This window comes from Artibeus jamaicensis, unplaced genomic scaffold, assembly GCF_021234435.1.
Source record: "Artibeus jamaicensis isolate MK-2021 breed Jamaican fruit bat unplaced genomic scaffold, CSHL_Jam_final contig_519, whole genome shotgun sequence".
NCBI classification, from domain to species: Eukaryota; Metazoa; Chordata; class Mammalia; order Chiroptera; family Phyllostomidae; genus Artibeus; species Artibeus jamaicensis.
Window position 1 is genome coordinate 52,262,692 of NW_026521871.1, and position 17,192 is coordinate 52,279,883.

Sequence of the window (17,192 nt, forward strand, 5' to 3'; positions counted from 1 at the left end):
CCAGGCCTTGGCTCCTGGCCCGCTCCAGTCTGATCTCCGGGCCCCGATCCCTGGGTTTGCCCCTGGTCAGTAGTGGTCCTGACTCCTCTCTGATGTCAAGAACCCCGGTAGGTTGCAGTCCTGCTGGTGTTCCTGGGCTGGGCCTTGGCCAGCTTGCTGTCAGACCCTGCTTTGCTGTGAGTGGCAGAGGGTCAGACCCCTGCAGGCCACGTTTCCCAAGCTCTGGTGTCACTGGCCTCTGGCTGGTTTTGGCTGATACAGGTTCTGGCAGAGTTGCAGGCAAGAGGCAAGGCGAAGCCAGGGCATTTCTCTCCGGCCTGGTTAGGGTTCCCTTCCTCACCCAGCCCCATCTGGGCGGGCCTGCCGATTTCAGCCTTTGAGCCCCCGTCAGCTCTGCTCCCTCCCTCCGAGTCTCCTGTCCAGTGGTGGGGGCAGTGTCCTGCTCTGGTGAAGTCCAGGGTTGTTTTGCTGTCCGCTTGGCTTCTCACTCTTTAAAGACAGAATATGTGTTAGAAGCAGCACTGGAAATGATGACTTCACACTCTGGAAGTTTGTTTCATAGATTTGCAGCTTGCAGCCACCAGGACTTTCTCATCATTTCATTCTGCAAAAAGCACTCACATCTAAGAAGAGGTTAAGTCCTGGGGAAGTGAGAGGGCTCAGGTGGCCTGACCTGGCATATAAATCCAGGTGCCGGGGAGTTTTTGATTTTTGCTTTAGAATAAATCACCTTATTGGCACATGTTTCTTGTGGAGCAATGAAAGGATTAAACCGCGTCACAGTGACAGGAGGTAAGAAATGGGGATTTCGGAGCTAAAAAGCAGAGATCCGAGTTGTTGCAGTGAATGCGTTTGATAGGCTTGGCCACAGAGAAGTCACGGACCAGACGCCGCGTGAGACCGAGACGAGGAGGAGACCGGCCAAGGGAGCACCTGACACCGTGTCTTTCACGTCACTGAGCTGCAGCCGTCGGACCAGCAAGCGGAACGTGCTGCCGGGCGCGAGGGACGCACCGCGGTCGCCCGCAGCCCTGCCGCCGGTCCTCACTCGCACGTCCCGGACAGCCGGGAGCCGACTCCGAACGGCCCGGACCGCGGTCCACCCTGGCTGCTGCAGCTGGGAAGCCCTGGCAATGGGACTCGTGGGGTCCTCTCCTGGGCCACACGAATGTGGACCACGGTGGCAGGAACTCTGCTGACTTCAAGAAGCGAAAGGGCCTTCTCGCACCCTGTGTTCTAGGACAGACATTTGGGTTTTTTGTTAATTTTTTGGTGGGAATATGAGCTTAATATTGAGATGCTTTAAGATTCTTCTGACTTTTTATTTATTTAATCTTCACCAGAGGATATGTTTATTGATTTTAGGGAGCGAGGAAGGGGCGGGGGAAGTGGAGGGGAGCGATGGCGGGAGAAAAAGAAAAATTGATTTGAGAGAAGCATTGATCGGTTGCCTCCTGATGCTCCCTGACTGGGAATCGAACCCCCAACCAACTGATCCACCTGCCAGGGCTCCGACTTTATAGACAGCTCGGGTAACCTGTGAGCCAGCATCTCTTTCTATGTAAATTTCCTCTGACAACAAAAATAGAAACGAATGGGTTTATTACATAAAAATCCAGACAGGGTTTTTGTGACTGTTTTCTGTGTTGACGGCATTAGAAATACGGACAGCACCTACAGAACATTAATAGGTAGAAACTGTGACCTCGTGCCATTTGGCAGGTTCTGGCGAAGAAACCGAGTGGTGATTAGGGTCCCCCCTTTCTCAGGGTCACGCAGCAGTTCCCTTGTTCTGCAGGCCCCAGGGGGATTAAAGCGCATCTGGGAGCTGCGCTGTCCGTGGAAGTATTGAAGAACTTTCTAGTAATCCAGCCTGTAGCCCCTACATGGGATTTCTTTTTTTAGCTCATGATAATTAAAAAGAAAAGAGGAAAAACTGTAACACTTAGTAGGAATGCTTGTCATCTCTGGATTAAACAGTACTCAGGAGAAAGCTGTATCCTAGAGGGCGTCTGTTTGAGTTGGGGTTCTTAGCCGCTTGGGACTGAAACCCAGCCCAGACCAGCTTAAGCAGAATGGGAGGTTTCATTGTTCTCCAGATCTGGGTGTAACTTGCAGAGTCAAAGGAGATGCTACAGGCCCCATTGGCTTGGGGGCCAGGTCCTCACAGCCCGTCGGTCTCGTCCACCTCTGTCCACCTGTCGCTTTGTTTTCTCAGACATCTGCACCAGGAGGAAGGCAGGGCCACCTGGAGCCCTCTTCTGCTGTCCTTGTTTGTCCCGATGGAGGAGGGAAAGGAAAGGGGTGTGCCCTTGTCATCCTGGTCTCTGTCACACAAACTCCACCCCAGACAGCAGGCAAGCTTGGAGAGGGATCCCGGCACAGGCCTCCGTCTGTAGCCAGAGGAATGGGTTTTGCAACAGACGGTCCTTCCAATGTATGAAGTTGGAAGAGGAGCAGTTTCCCAGGAGGGGAGGATTCAGTGTGGAGGGACAGAATGCTTTGGCCCAGCCGTACTGAGCAGGGGGAAAGAGACCTCCGGCCCAAAGGATCAGCCGAATTGGGTTGTGTCTAGTCAGGTTCCTAAAACTGCATGCCACAGATGCAACCAAGTAATGTTAGAATTTTTTAAAACGACACATATATGGACATGCATGTATACATATTTTGTACAGGTGTCTATGATTTGTTAAGTGAAAAGAAAAGCTCATAAAATGGCATATCATAGGTTTTGTTTCCATAAAAATAAGCCTGCAGGCGGGGGGGGGGTGTGCGCATGCGCTTGTACATCTGCGTTCGAACCGGGATGCAGGGGCTGCTGCTGTTACATCAAGGGCGTGAGAACGGGGCTGGCGGCCAGGAGGAGCGGTGTGGCTTCGCCTTTGTGGATCAGGTGTTGTGTTGTTTCCTTGTTGAAATAAGCTTGTATTATGTTTGTAAGTGGAGAAACATCCAACAGATAAAAAAGGAGAAGCCTGTCTATAGACTGACCTCAGGATAGGGGTGGGTACGGGGACGGAAGGGACATAGCGGGGGAGTCATGTCATGTCAGGCTGCAGACCCAGAGCTTGCCTGGCCACCCAGGTTCCCCAGACCAGGAAGCACCGGACCTGGCAGACCAGCATCCCAGGAGCTGCAGCAGCATTTTCTGTTCACCGAGCCTGTGTGTATCGCTTCCAGAAAGTAGATCTGGGTGGGTCCGCCCCACCAGCAACCCCAGGGTGGCCAGATCTGCCCGGCAGTGCCTTTGTCCAGGGCAGTTGGAGACGAGCCCCTTCCTGCTCAGCACACAGATGGCTGCCATCCCATCAAGGGCTGTGCCTGGTCCAGGCGGCTGTGGCAAGAACAGCCAGGCTGCTTTCCAGCAAAGCACCTAATGTGTGCCATTAACATGTGGGAAAGGAGGACCCTGGGCCCCTTATACAGACAAGGAGGCCAGGTAGCTGGCCAGCCCTTGAGCCTCGCGGTCTGTTTGATTTCGTTAAGAACTTCCAGTGCCTGGCACCAGCTGCTGCAGAGGCTTGTTGTAGGTAACCCCCTCCCAGAAGGAGATAAGGCATGTTGGTAGGAGAGAACGCCTGTGTGCCGCCCACAAGAGAAAGCCCACACCGGTCCCTGCACTCTACCTTGACTGATGTTTCTCTCCCGGTGAAGGTCATCAACCCCATGGGATGGGACGCGTTTGGACTGCCTGCCGAAAACGCCGCCATCGAGAGGAAGTTGCATCCAGAAAGCTGGACGCGAAGGTATGTGTTACAGACATATTCAAACACCTGCGTGCAGAAACCTCGGTTTTGTACATCTGTGCAGGAGACACAGGAAGCAGAGGAGAGCCAACGTTGCGGCTCTGCCAAGTGAGGAACGGGGTTGCATCCACCAGTGCTTGTCTCTCTCCGCTCTCGGTTCTTGGCTAAGAAGCACGAAGGGGGCTTTGGGTGGTCGGGCATTCATGTGTCTGTTCTGATGCTCCGTCATTTACCAAGTTATTCTTCCGTCGAGTATGTGCATTTGGAAGGAAGAGGAGGAGAGGGTTGCAGTCGATAAATTTCTACCATGCTTCTCATCTCCGTGACTATCGTTTGAGCTATATCCAAATTCCACAGTATCATTTTCTCTGAAAATTCTGTTCTTTCTTTCACCACTTTGAAGCAAGAGGAACTTAGTCATTCAACATAGAACTAGATGGTCATTTGATTCTGGGCGTGGCTTTCTCCCAAGGGACCCACTCCCAGTCCCTCCCATACCTCAGGCTTTCTGTCCACTCCTCTCCCTCCAGATCACGGCTGGAGGGCCTTATACCAGAACCCAGCAGAATGTTCTGGGCCCGCCCCCATCAGCTTCTTTCACAAAGGTCTGGGGCTCCCCGCTACCCTGAGGTGTGGAGGTGCCATTCTGCGGCCCCTCCCCACGGTCTTCACCTTCCTTTGCTTTGTCTTGACCGAGGCTGCACTGTGAAAACATTCACTACACCATCTGCTTCCCTGGAGCAGTGATCAAATGATGATCAAATAAAATGGATCAGACAGGGCATACATTTGATGTGAGTTAGACCAAGGGTTGCCTGGCTTGTAAATAAAGTTTTATTGGAACACAGTCACACCCACTTGTTGACACTTTGTCCATGGCTGCTGTCACGATGCAGTGGCAGAGGGGAGTAGTTGTGAAGGGCTGTATGGCTCACAAAGATGAGAATATCCTTGTCTAGCCTTTTACAGGGAGGGGCTGCCAGACCCCACTGCCGAACAGCAGTGAGGAAGATGGCCCTGAATCAGCCACCTCAGTGCAGAGCATGCCTTGCCTTCTTGCTGGCAAATCACCTTGAACAAATTACTTAATGTCTCTGTGCCTCAGTTTATGTATCTCTAAAGGAAGGGTGGTCATAGCTCCTACCTCGTAGGAATGGTAAAGATGAAGGTCCGCCTTAGCTGCCGTCACAACAGTATCAGCCTGGGTGGCTTCGAAACAACACATTTATTTCTTAGGTCCAGAGGTTGGGAAGTCTAAGGCCAAGGTGTCCAGTTAGACTCTCTTCCAGGGTGCAATGGCTGTCTTCTCTGCATCCTCACATGGTGGAAGGGGCAAGGGAGCTCTCTGGGGTCCCTTTTATAAGGACACAAAACCCCATTCACGAGGGCTCACGACCTGATCACCTCCCAAAGACCTCACCTCCTAATACCAGCAGGCTGGGGGTTAGGTTTCAATGTATCAATTGTGGGAGCCACATTTGGTCTGTAGAAAGCACTTTTCTGCAAAAATGCTTAGCTCGAGTCCTGGAATAAAATAAGCTGCTGTTGGCTAATCAGAGATGGCCTAGAGTTTTCTCACGGCTTTTCCGATGTTCGGGCTGCTTGAACTGAAAGAGGAGGCAGGAGCAGGGAATTAGTCCTTTTTCTCTAAAAAAATAAAAAGTGATGTTTCCTTATTTTATATTAAGGCCAATTAATTGGCTTCTCTCCCTCTCTCCCGATGATTCGGGTTTCGATTAACAAAGCACTAAACCAGATTGCCTTAGGATCGCCACGGCTTATATGTTAAGGTTTTCCTTTTCTCCTCAGTGGATTTTATACTTGCAAATGTTTGGCTGATGCCTGTGCAGAATACAGACATACCTATGGATGGGCCAGGAGTGATTATTCCACAGGAGCTGCCTGTCTGAATGGCCAAAGGAAGGGCCCATTCCAGGGCCAAGACCGTTGTGGTTCTTATTAGATTCTGTCTGATTTCAAGAAGTGGGTGTCTTCTAATATGCTGACATTTTAACTGATTCTTAGTGGGTTTTTTTTTTTTTTTTTGGTCCAGGGCAAAACAACACTTAAAGCCCTTTGGAATAATGTAGACTTTTCTCAGTTACCCTTCACATTTTCGAAGCTTAGTTGGTTTATGGCTTCCCCTCCTCTAAAAACCTGACCTTCTTTCCTCTGTTTCACAGCAACATCAAACACATGAGGAAGCAGCTGGATCGGCTGGGCCTGTGTTTCAGCTGGGACAGGGTGAGTCGACCCTCCTTCGCCGCAGGTCTGTATTGTAACGAAGGTCCTGAATGCATGGGGACGGTGACATTCTCTTCCCGGGCCTCCTCTTAGGGCTGGGGGGAGGGAAGGGAGGGAGGCAGAAAGCAGGTCTCCACGAGTGAAAAAGTATCCCCCAGGGTCCAGCCTCGGTAGGGTTCAGAGTCCCCGAAGGATGGACGGCGCAGGCGACGAATGAAGAGTCAGACACCTGGTTGGATGCCAGAGAACAGCCAGCCTCTGTGGGTTTGACCCAACTCACACAAGAGTCCCCCCTAATGAGGTAGCCCCTGAATATCTAAAAGTTGTTAGAGTAACAGCCCCTCCTGTACCTGGACAGGAATAGAATTAGATAAGAAAAGCAGGACATCAAAAGCTCTATTCATACAACTAGCTCTAATTGTATGATTAATGACTCTCATGGTCAAAATAACCATTGTTTAACATAACTTCATGCCAGGCACCTGCTCCTTTAATGTTATGTTACAGTCTCTATAAAAATAAAGCTTAAATCAAACTCTTTGCACAGGCGCTTCCGCCCTTCTCAGCAATAGCTTAAAAAGACTGTGGGCATTTACGTGGAGGTGGATAACTATTGACCCTTAGGCGTTGAGTTGACTGGCCATTTATTTCCCTTTTGTGCCAGGTTTGGAATTGAGGCTTTAAGAGCCCACCCTGATTCTGTCACCAGTAGCTCCTTGGTGGGGGTCCTTCCACTCCAGTTTCACCCGGCACTCGGGGACCACTCTTGACCTGCCATAGGGGGGCTTCCCTGGGGCAGAGACGGGCTCTCTCTCTCAGGAGCCCTGCCCGTGGGGGGTTGCGCTGCTCAGCATCCTTCGTTTTCATGGTTGTCTCACGATTTTGGTCTTTCTTGGGAAGAACTTACCGTATTTGCCTTCCACATCCCTGACTCCATTTCTATAGAATCAATGTTGCTTGGATGGTTTCTAGCTAATATTAATTTTGCTGCTATATTTTGAGATTTGTTATTTTTCCTTATCTCATTCAGTTCCCGTTTTCTTTTTCAAGACTCTTGGTCAGATACTATTTTTTTTTCCTTCTTGCTTTGCTATCTGATCTTCACAGACCCTATATGTTCGGGAATTTTCTTGAGAATACAAGAAGATGCTCTTGAAAATTGCTTTTCTCCCTTTAAGAAATCTTTTCCATGAGTTCAGAATGCTGTGCTCTCCTTGTTTGTTTTGGAATCTCTTCGCAGACACCACGTGGATTTCCCTGCTGGTTTCCTGAGCGGACTGTATCATTTTATCAGTGCACAGTGCAGAGATTCATCAGCCGGGGGAGTGGAGTGCAGCTCTGCTGTCTCCGCATCGTTTAGTTCTGTCTGGGGCTGGGGAATCCACCGCTCCTGGTGCATCGCTCCCTTCGGTCTGATCTTTACCCAGATGTGCACAGTGGCATCACAGACACGCCCGACTGTGACTGCTTGGAGTGCTGCTGAGCCACCACAGCCGAGGTGTCTGGCTTGCGGGCTCTCCGGTTTGTGGGATCTCCGTTTGCCCCAGAGCCTCCCCTCCCCTCTGGACCTTGCCCCTTGGAGCCCTTTTTCTTAAGAACCCAACCTATTCTTAGAAGGGGGAGATGCTCTTTGGCTCACGGTGGCTTTCTTCTATCTGGTCCTGTCTGCCAAAAGCCTGTGACGTTTCTGGCACGTTGATGGCACCGAGTGTGGTCCCCAGCACCCTGGCCCCCCACCCTTCTGTCCTGAGGGTGATGTTAGCACGAGTGATGGAAACCAGTGTAGACAGTGTGTTCTTGATGCCTTTGCGCCCGGGAGTGCACGGGTGCTTTTCGAGGAAACCCACACGGTCTGTGGGGGCCTGTGGAGCAGCACGGTGAGGGAGGTGGAGGAATAGATAGTGAGTGGACCAGGCGAATCTGTGCCCTTCACAAGGTGGCATTCTTAACGTCTCATCAAAACGTGATCGTTCAGCAGATGGCTAGCTGACAAGTAGCAGAATATTAGAAGAGAGAAAGGTGGCTCAGAAATGTCACCTCCGTCCCCCGGGCGGAGAGAGCCGGCTCCACAGCCCAGGCCCCGGCCCATTCTCCCCGCCTTTCCCTGGGGGCGGCTCCCTGGAGGAATGGCCCGGCCCTCCGGAGCTGCTCTTACCTTTCAGAAAGGCTTCATTCTCTGGTTTAAAACATTTCTGGGATGAATGTGTTTCTGGGGAGCCAGAGTGGTCACGGAACGGCTTTTAGCCCAGACAGTGCTGCTGCGCTTTGTCAGATGTCGCTCCCCAGACGGTTTATACCGCTTTGAGGAGATGGAAAGTAAGAAGCCGAAAACCAGGTTTGAAAGCGGAAGGTTGACGGAGGGAAGAGCACGAAGGGAATCAAACCCCACACTGTGCGGTGAGAGAGCTGTTTCTTTGTGCAGCCTCGCCCTGTGCGGTAATCGGCAGCCTTGCTGAGGACAAGGTACGGGCTGCCCGTGACTCTCATGGGTTCAGCCTATGGCCTTGGTGATCTGAACTGGTCCTGGGGAAGGGCCCGATGAGTTAGTTCCATGTGACAAATGACACAGTGAGCTTCCCCCTGGGCAGGTGTGGTGCCCCGAGGCAGGTACGTCTCTGCCTGGGACCTCTGCTCTCACCAGTGCTCTGGGGCCCGAGCTGCTTCCGGGCCAGGCCTTGGCCGTGTTCTTGATTGCAGTAGACTTTGGCGCTAATTTTTATCCACAATCATCTGGGTGGTTGTTTTGGGAGCAGTCCCTAGGAGTCCTCTTCAGAAATCAGACAAGTATACGAAGAGAAAGAAAGTCCAACCAGACAGGATTGGACGTAGTGCCTGGAATCTGCCCGAAGGAGGCTTTCCGAGTGGTTTGCGGTGCTTGCTGAGTGACACTCGGACACACACACTCTCCAGTGTGGAGTCGGCACAGACCGAACACGGCCCAGCGTTGGGCACACGTGGTGTTTGCATTCACTCAGCTCCTCTCCCGCTCCCTTGCTGGCACGAGCCAAGAGCTGACCATTTGCTGAGTTTCTTTATGGTGGAGCTCTTATGAGTTTTTATCTGTACTTCTTTTTATTGGATTCTAAATTCCCGTGCCTGATTTCCTTCTCGTGTTTTCACGTTTGGTCTTCTGTACATGTTGGTGCTCAGTAACAACACTGACGACCTTGCCCATGCCAGGGCCAGGGAAACACAGCCTAGATGGCTGGCTGTGCACTGAAACCAGCTCTCTCGACCCTGCACACTCTCGCCCACTGGCACGGCGGGGCTGGGAGGGTCAGGTGTGGTTCTCCCAGGACGCTGCTCTCAGAACTCTCACTGGGACAGGCTTTGGGGACCTGAGCTCTTCCAGGTTTTGCCATCGGGGCGGCAGAGCCTGCATGAGGCAGGGGCTGCTGAGGGGTTGATAGCCCCCCCCACCGTCTGCACTGATCTCTTTGCTTCTGATTCTCCTGCTTTCTTTGCATCCTCCCCACTTCCAGCGTCTTCTTCCCATTTCCCGTTCTCTTTCATCCTTTTGCCGACTCACCCGCTTTCCTTTCTCTCTGTTTCTCACTGTCTTCTTTCTCGCCTTTTTCTTTTTAAATGATTTTTTTATTTTGAAAAGATTTCCAACTCATACTTAAAAAAGTGAGACTAGCAGAGGGCGCCCCCACACACTCACCGCCTGGCTGCAGCAGTTGCTATCCCGTGGCCAGTTTTCATCTGCACGCTCCGCTCTGCATTATTTTGTGGCAAGACCCAAACAGTATATGTGGTCTGTCTGGAAGGTATCCAGCCACGCACTACAAGAAATAGAGACGTTTACTGAAGAAGGTATAAGATACAAGAAACTTTGTACACAGGACAGTGATGCCTCAGCTGCCTTCAAAGTAGGGAGTCTGAAGTCTCTTCCCTCTCAAAGCCCTTACTACCTTGGCATTTTATTTACAGAGGCCTAGGTGTTTGACAATGAAGGATTAAACTACAACAAATAACAAGGCCCCAGGACAGCAGAAATACTGTATTTTGCTGTGTATAATGCACACTTTTTGCCCAAATTTTTGAGGGAAAAATAAGGATGTGTATGGGTAGTGCTAATTAAAATTTCTTCTACCTTGTATCTGTTCTTCTGTTTTGTAATTATTTGTTACATAATTTTTTGGGAAGATTTTATTTATTTTTAGAAAGAGGGGAAGGGAAGGAAACATCAATGTCTAGTTCCTCTCGAGTGCCCCCTACTGGGGACCTGGGGCACAACCCAGGCAGGTGCCCTGACTGGCGAATCGAACTGACTGGAAATCGAACTGGCGACCCTTTGGTTTGCAGGCTGGTACCCAATCCACTGAGCTACACCAGCCAGGGCTGTTACATAAAATTTCCTGTGCCATAATATATTAAAAAATAAATGCTAAAATTCCTTTATAATATAAAAACAAGTATCTAAATATAAATAAACAGAAACTTGAAATAAAAAATTAAAATGAAAGATTTTTTTTCCTTGGAAATTTGGGCCAGAAATGTGGGTGTGCATTATGGGGGACCACATTATACATGGCAAAATACAGGTGTATGTTTTTAATGTTTTTTATTTTATTTTTAAAGATTTTACTTATTTTTAGAAAGGGGAAGGGGGGAAAGAGAGGGAGAGAAACATCAGTGTGTGGTTGCCTCTCACACGCCCCCTCCTGGGGACCTGGCCTGCAACCCAGGCATGCGCCCCGACTGGGAATCGAACCAGTAACCCTTTGGTTCACAGGCTGGCACTCCATGCCCTGAGCCACACTTCCATCAGCCAGGGCTAATGTTTTTTATTTTAAAAGAATTCAAAAAGTAGCTTGAAACGAAAAGCACTGGGGGCAAGTGAGTGCCTGGGAAGATGGCTGGGAAGACTGCCCTGGGGAGGCTGGAGCTGCCGTTGCCTTGACAACGCCTAACAGTGTTGGAAGTGTTTGACTCTTGAGTCCCCTTTCAGGTCCTCACAGGGGTGCAGCATTTGGCAGATTTCTGGCTCTGGATTACTCCTTCTCCCTCAGACTCAGAAAACTAACCTCTTTCCTGGAGGTTTTCCTTTGGTCGACAGAGAAAAGGTGGTGCTTTTGTTTTAGCTGAAGTGAACAGGGGCTTATCTCTGGGTGCCTCCGTGTTTCCAGGAAGGCTGGCCCAGCTGCCCAAGGGTTAGAGACCAGGGCTGCAGGCCCCTGGAGAGCAGGACCGGAACTCCCAGTGATACAAGCGCAGGTCCGGCCAACCCCATACAGCGCCGGGCTGCTCAGTATTCAGCAGCCTAAACTACCTGACAAGGTTTTCGCTGCCCCAGCCAGGAAGGCGTTCTTAGTCTCTTCAGCCCTAACTAAAGAAGGGGTCTCTTGTGGTCCCCCAGTAAATGTGGCTGTTTGAGGAAGTGGTTTGTTTTTCCACAGTCCCCACTGGTGGTCATGAGCTCGGTCCGATCATCCCTCCAGGGGCCCGCAATGCTGCCTGGTGGGACTAGAATGTCCCAATTTCCTGCTGGTGAAGTGCTCTTCAGAGGTGGGATCTTGGGCACTCATCTCAGAGGGCTGGGTTTTGGTGACGGGTCTTGCTATTCATATGTGGTGGGTGTGATCTGGTGCCCCTCCAAGCCTACCTTCTCTCCAGGGGGATGCTTCTTATGGCCATTGAAGAGCTGAGGTCACTATTTAAAGGCCTTAGGAAATCAGAGACACACTCTCTCCACAGTTGAATCGGGCCTGCAGACAGTCTCGCACCTCAGTGTGCAGGTGCCGCCTTTGACAGGGAGGGTGTCTGGGGTTGTGTTGGCACGATAGGCTTAGGGGTGTTGGGAAGCAGTGTCTTCAAGGTTTTGACGATGAAGTTGTGACTCCGTGAAAGTAACAAGGATCACATGTGTGTGTATGTATCTCAGTGGTTCTCAAACCCCCGTGAGTGCCACAGTCACCAAGAGGGCTTGCCAAAGCTCAGACTTCTGCACCTCCCCCACCCCCAAGTTTCTGATTCAGTAGGCCTGTGACTTTGGGTTTCTGCTTGGGAAAAAGAAAAGGGATCCAGGAATGATCGTGCTTCCAAACCTTCCTGGGTAGGAATCCAAATAGAGGCCCACCGTGAATTCTTTCAGTGAATAATGAAAACAAATTAAATAGGCAGTGTTTTTGCAAACACAATAATTATTTTAACAACTTATTTCATTGTGAGATATTAGACACATATAAACTAGAGCCTAAGGTGTGTATGTGTAGCTTAATACATCATTGTGATCTGTACTTACCACCTAGATTAAGAAAAAAATATCCCCAGCACCCAGAAACTCCTGTGAGCCCCTCCTCAGCTGTCCCTCCATCTCTCTCCACCACAGGCAGCCGCCCCCCTCTTCTGACAGCCACGATCGCCACCACCTTGGTTCCCGTGGAGGTTTAGCACACGCGTTTCTTACAGTCACATGAATGGATTCACATCGCACGTCTCCCTTTGTGTCTAGCTTCTTTAACTCCACACTTTTTCTCCAGTGTTTTCTCGTAACATTCGGAAAGGTTGAAAGAACAGCTCACTGAGCATGCCCTCGCCTTCCTCCTGGATTCAGCATGGCTGGATTCTGCCCCACTCGCCGAGTAACGGTCGGGCACGGAGCCACTTTGCCTGTAAGGACTTTGGCCTTCCCCTCTGAAGACTTGCGATGTCCTTCTTCATAATTACAATACCACTTTGACAGCTAAGAAAATTAGCAGTCATTTCATAATATTATCTAATATCCACTCTGTATGTAAATTTCCCAGTTATCTTTTGTAGTTATTTTTATCCCAGACAAGTTTCCAATGTCACTTTTCTATTGCTACCCTAACAAGTTACCACAAACTCAGCATCTTAAAACAACACCAACTTATGACCTCACAGTTTCAGTAGGCTGCAAATCGGGGCGGGCTTTGCAGGGTCCTTGCATGTGGGCTTAGCAGCCTACCTCAAGGAGTCGTCTGCAGATCTGTGTTCCTTACTGGGCGCTTCCATCCTCATCCAGGATGTCGGCCTAATGCGGTGGTTGGAGGACTCAGCCTGCCGGGCCTTCTCTGCCTCTGTGCGGCTCCCTCCAGCGGCCACGGTGAGTCCCTGTCATGCTTCCGAACCCTCTGTGGCATCTCTGACTCCTTCCTTTACCTGCCTGTGTGATTGATTACACAGGCTCCCTTGGATAATTTAGGATAATCCTATTTTACTTACATCTGAAAAATCCTCTTAGCCACTTAACTAACATAGTCACAGGTTCAGAGGTTAGGGTATGGCCAGTCTGCCCACAACTCCCCTCCTCCCCTGCCCCCCTGCTTTTTATTTGTTAATGATTGTTCTGAACTGAATGTTGGTGCTTCTTCCCCACCCCCCACTGCATACTTTGAATCCCCGTCTCCCACCGGGATGGTATTTGGAGGACGTTCAGGAGGTGACTAGGGTTGGGTGAGGTCAGAGGAGCGGGGCCCTCGTGGTGGCAGCAGTGCCCTCATAAGGGGAGACATCAGGGAGCTGGCTGCCTTTCCCTGCGTGCACACAAAGGGGAGGTCACGCGAGGACCCGGAAGTGGCAGTGGCCTGCAGGCCAGGAAGGGGGTCTGAGCCAGACCCCAGCCCTGCTGGCATCCTGATCCCAGCAGCGCTGGGAGAACGTGCTTACTCGTGCCGACCCAACGACCCACCCCAGCCTCAGCCCATCTGTGGGCTTTGTCCCAGCAGCCGAGCTGACGAGTGCAATGACTTCGACTTCTGAAGGGTCTGGTGTGGCAGCTCTGCAGAATGTCCAGTGGTCTGGGTTTGTCTGATCCGTTCTTCAGGTATTGGTTCCCATCGCTGTGGCTGCGTGACAAATGAATTGTTTGATTTGTTGTCTTCATTTTGTAAACTGACCCACAGCCTGTGTGGGGTTTGTGAGTCGTGGGACTTAGAGTTGGGGTGGGGACGAGCCAGGGTGGAAGGGCACCATGAGGCTAACAGGCGCTTTTAATGAGGGGTTTTCTGCATTAGACCGAAAGTTCTGGGATGACGTGTCCCCTTGTAGTGCCACCCTAGGGTTTCACTTGTCTTCCTTAGAGGGCAGACTCACTTGAGAGGCATCTAATCATCTTGCAGGATGAGCCATTGCAGGAGAGAATTATTCATAGCATCTAAGAGCCCTAAATTAACTCTCAAATAACCTTTCAAACTTACTGTCAAAACATCTCTTTTCTTTGAGAATTTATATGTAGAAGTCAATTTCAGGTGAGCCTGAAATTTAAAAACTTTTCTCCTGAGCAGATTTTGGAAGTTCCACGGGAAACTTTTGTCTGAGTTTATCGTTTTATTTTCTCGTCTGCGACCCATGGTGAGATCTTTCAGGCGGTGACGGGCTTCCGCGGCTCCCTGCCCACGGGGCTGGCAGGCAGCAGGGCGGACACGTTGGCCCTGCGATTGCCACTTTGCATCTGCGCCGTCGACCAGCTGATACTTACTCTGGCTCTGGGTCCGTGCCCCTGAGAACAAATAGCCTTTATGTTATTCAGGGAAACACAGAGAACATCTTTCCGATGGCTCTGGCCTGTCAACCCTAAAATCTCCCAGGGTGTCACAGATAAACTTAACGTTCTTTTCCATCCAGAAAAAACACAACCACTGCAGAGAGCTGGTTTGGCTTGGATGGTCGAAATGCTGGCGTCTGAGTAGACCGATAACAAATTGCAGTTCAGGCCCATTAGTCTCATCAGTGGTTTCCCAGCGGGTTTCCTGCTCCCCTCTGTCTGGTTGGAAAAGCGGTCGGTGTTGCTAGACCCTCTTGATGGAATTCTCGTCAGCTGGCAAAGGACGATTACTGAGAAATTAAGCAAATTGTTGCATCTCATCTGGTGGTGCAGAGTTCCTGGAATCTTGTGCAGCTCCTAGCAGGAGACAGCTTTTAGGTGAAAGTAACAGCATTCAAAAAAATGAGGGTCAAGGCAAGAACACAAAGAGGAGCTGGTTGTCGAGCTGATTTCAGTGCAGGAAGAGCCTGGGTCGTCTTTAAACCCCAGAGGCCATGGTTCTTCTAATACTCAGTCTCTCAGTTGGCTTTGCGAGCTGGTAGAATGGGAACCTTCTGGGTCACTTGAGAATGTGGCCGTAGCCCTAGATTTGAGGAACAAGACCTTTTGGAACACAATGCGTGTTCTTTCTAAGCAAAGTGTCTAGCATTTGTTATTTTCAATGTTCATTAAATGTTTATTTACAGTCTAAAGTTAGTGCTGAGGCGAGGGAACATAATTACCTCAACACGAATTCTGAGACAAATGTTAGGCTCATGATTAATTAATTACCCTCACAGAGCACCTGTTCCTTCCACCGCATAAAGGAGGAGAACTGGGAAAAGAATAAAGGGGACCAGAGCAGAAGGTTGGCGAAGATGGAAGTTAACAGGTGGATGAAGGAAGGCGGGAGGAGAGGAAGTGGCCGGTGAGGAAGCTGGGCAGTGGGACCTGTAGGGAGTAACAGCTCAGGAAGGAGGAAGAGGTGGCCACGTGGTCTCGGACGGGGACCCCGACTGGGCCTGGAGATGAGTGGTGGTGTGGGGAAAGGTCCAGGTGAGAGGGAATAAAGCAGAAACTGGAGAGGTGGGAGGGGTGGGGCCAGGGCCCCACGCAGGTGGTGCGTTGCCTTTCTTCCCTTGGGGACAAATGGGAAGGCACTGGATGGGGTGGGAATGGCGATTCAGAGCAACTTGCTCAGGAAAGGAGGGACTGCGGAAAGGCCGCTGTAGGTGGCCCTGCCCGTGTCAGTGCCGGAGGAGAGGCCCCCCTGCCCGCTGCTGGCACATGGCGGGCTCTCAGTCAGTGCGGGTGGGCTGGTTCAGTGAGCAAATGAACAGACAGAACCTGAGTCGGGCGGAAAAGCCTTCTCCCTGGTCTCAGCCCCTCCGGTCCCCTCCATCACTCAGCCGATTCCTGAGTCTCTTAGGCTCAGGACTGGGTGGCAGACCTCAGGGAGGGCTTTTTCTGGGTGCAGTGAGTGGGAGAAACATGGAGGTCAGAACCAGTCCTATACCAGGGAGCCGAGAAACTGATCTCAGTTTTGAAAGGAGTCTCCTTCTACATTTGTTCTTTTTTAAAAACAGCTTTTATTTATTTATTTGTAGAGAGAGGAGAAAGGAGGGAGGGAAACATCAGTGTGCGAGAGACACACATCAGGACACGGCTCTGACCCGCCAGCTGCCGGTCAGGTTTCACGGAGCGCTCGGCGCATGTGCACTGGGGCGGCCTTTCTCCTGGGAACCCATATCTGACGTTTGGTGTGAACAACCCAGGCTACGCTTCCAAGAACTTGTTTAGAAAGCCTGCTAAGGAAATTAGCGAGGGCTGTGTCTCAAGGCGTTCCTGTTTTTTAAATACAGACACTTGACCGTGTGAATTTTGATATATCATACATGCTAAGGTAGACCAGGGGCCTTGGAGGTGGCCGTGTGGCTCTGCCTTCACAGTAACCCCAGGACATTTGTTCCATCTTTGGAACAAACGAAGCCCCTCTCGGTGGGGCCTGAGGTGCATATGCCAAGTGTATTTGAAGCCTTCTCTGTTGTTTTCTTTTTCCTTCTACGCTAATCGGTTTTCAAGAGCCATGAGGCTCCCGGTGAACTTCTCATTACAAAAGTCAGTGAAGTTCAGACCGTCTTTCATAATTAAAAAAACATACTCACGGTCAGTGTCACCCAGTATTCGTCTATACATTGGCTCTTTTTTACCGAGCGTTCTGGGTTCTGGAAAGCATTCGTTCCATTCTGTGGAAAGTCAAGGGCAGGACTGCACCCCGTCTGCATGTGAAATTCCTGGGGGTGCAGGGAGACCTGGGCGCCAGTCACTTTTTAAAAATTCATTTGTTTATGCTATTATAGTTGTCCCAGTTTTTCCCCCTTTGCCCCCCTCCATCCAGCCAGGCACAGTAACTTTTAAAGCTGCATTCCAGCGTGCAAGCAGAGTGTTCCAGAGTGCAAGCAGAGCGAGTGCTGAGTGTTTGTAGGACTCCCATCCAGCAGATTTTCCCATGAGCCTTCCTGTTCCTTCTTTCAGTGCGCCCACACAGGGCTGGAAGCACCAGACGCAGACTGGATACGTATTGTTTTTTTTCTGCGTTGCACCCTGTGAATCCCGAGGCTGGCTCCTCTGGCCTTGGAGCCGCACTGTGCTTCAGAGCCTCTTTCCTTTAGAATTAGAGAACCCAGACTAGGTATAGAAAGCAAGGTCAT

The 17,192-nt window shown here is 50.7% G+C and overlaps 1 protein-coding gene across 3 annotated transcripts in view; it reads left to right on the forward strand.

Moving 5' to 3' along the window:
• Window positions 1–17,192, forward strand: part of LARS2 (leucyl-tRNA synthetase 2, mitochondrial) — a 111,217-nt gene that overhangs the window by 16,128 nt on the left and 77,897 nt on the right. For all 3 annotated transcript variants that reach the window (XM_053669320.1, XM_053669321.1, XM_053669322.1), the window contains exons 4-5: window positions 3,655–3,746; window positions 5,930–5,990. In XM_053669320.1, coding sequence (XP_053525295.1) covers window positions 3,655–3,746; window positions 5,930–5,990 — 153 coding nt within the window. The remainder of the gene's footprint in view (window positions 1–3,654; window positions 3,747–5,929; window positions 5,991–17,192) is intronic.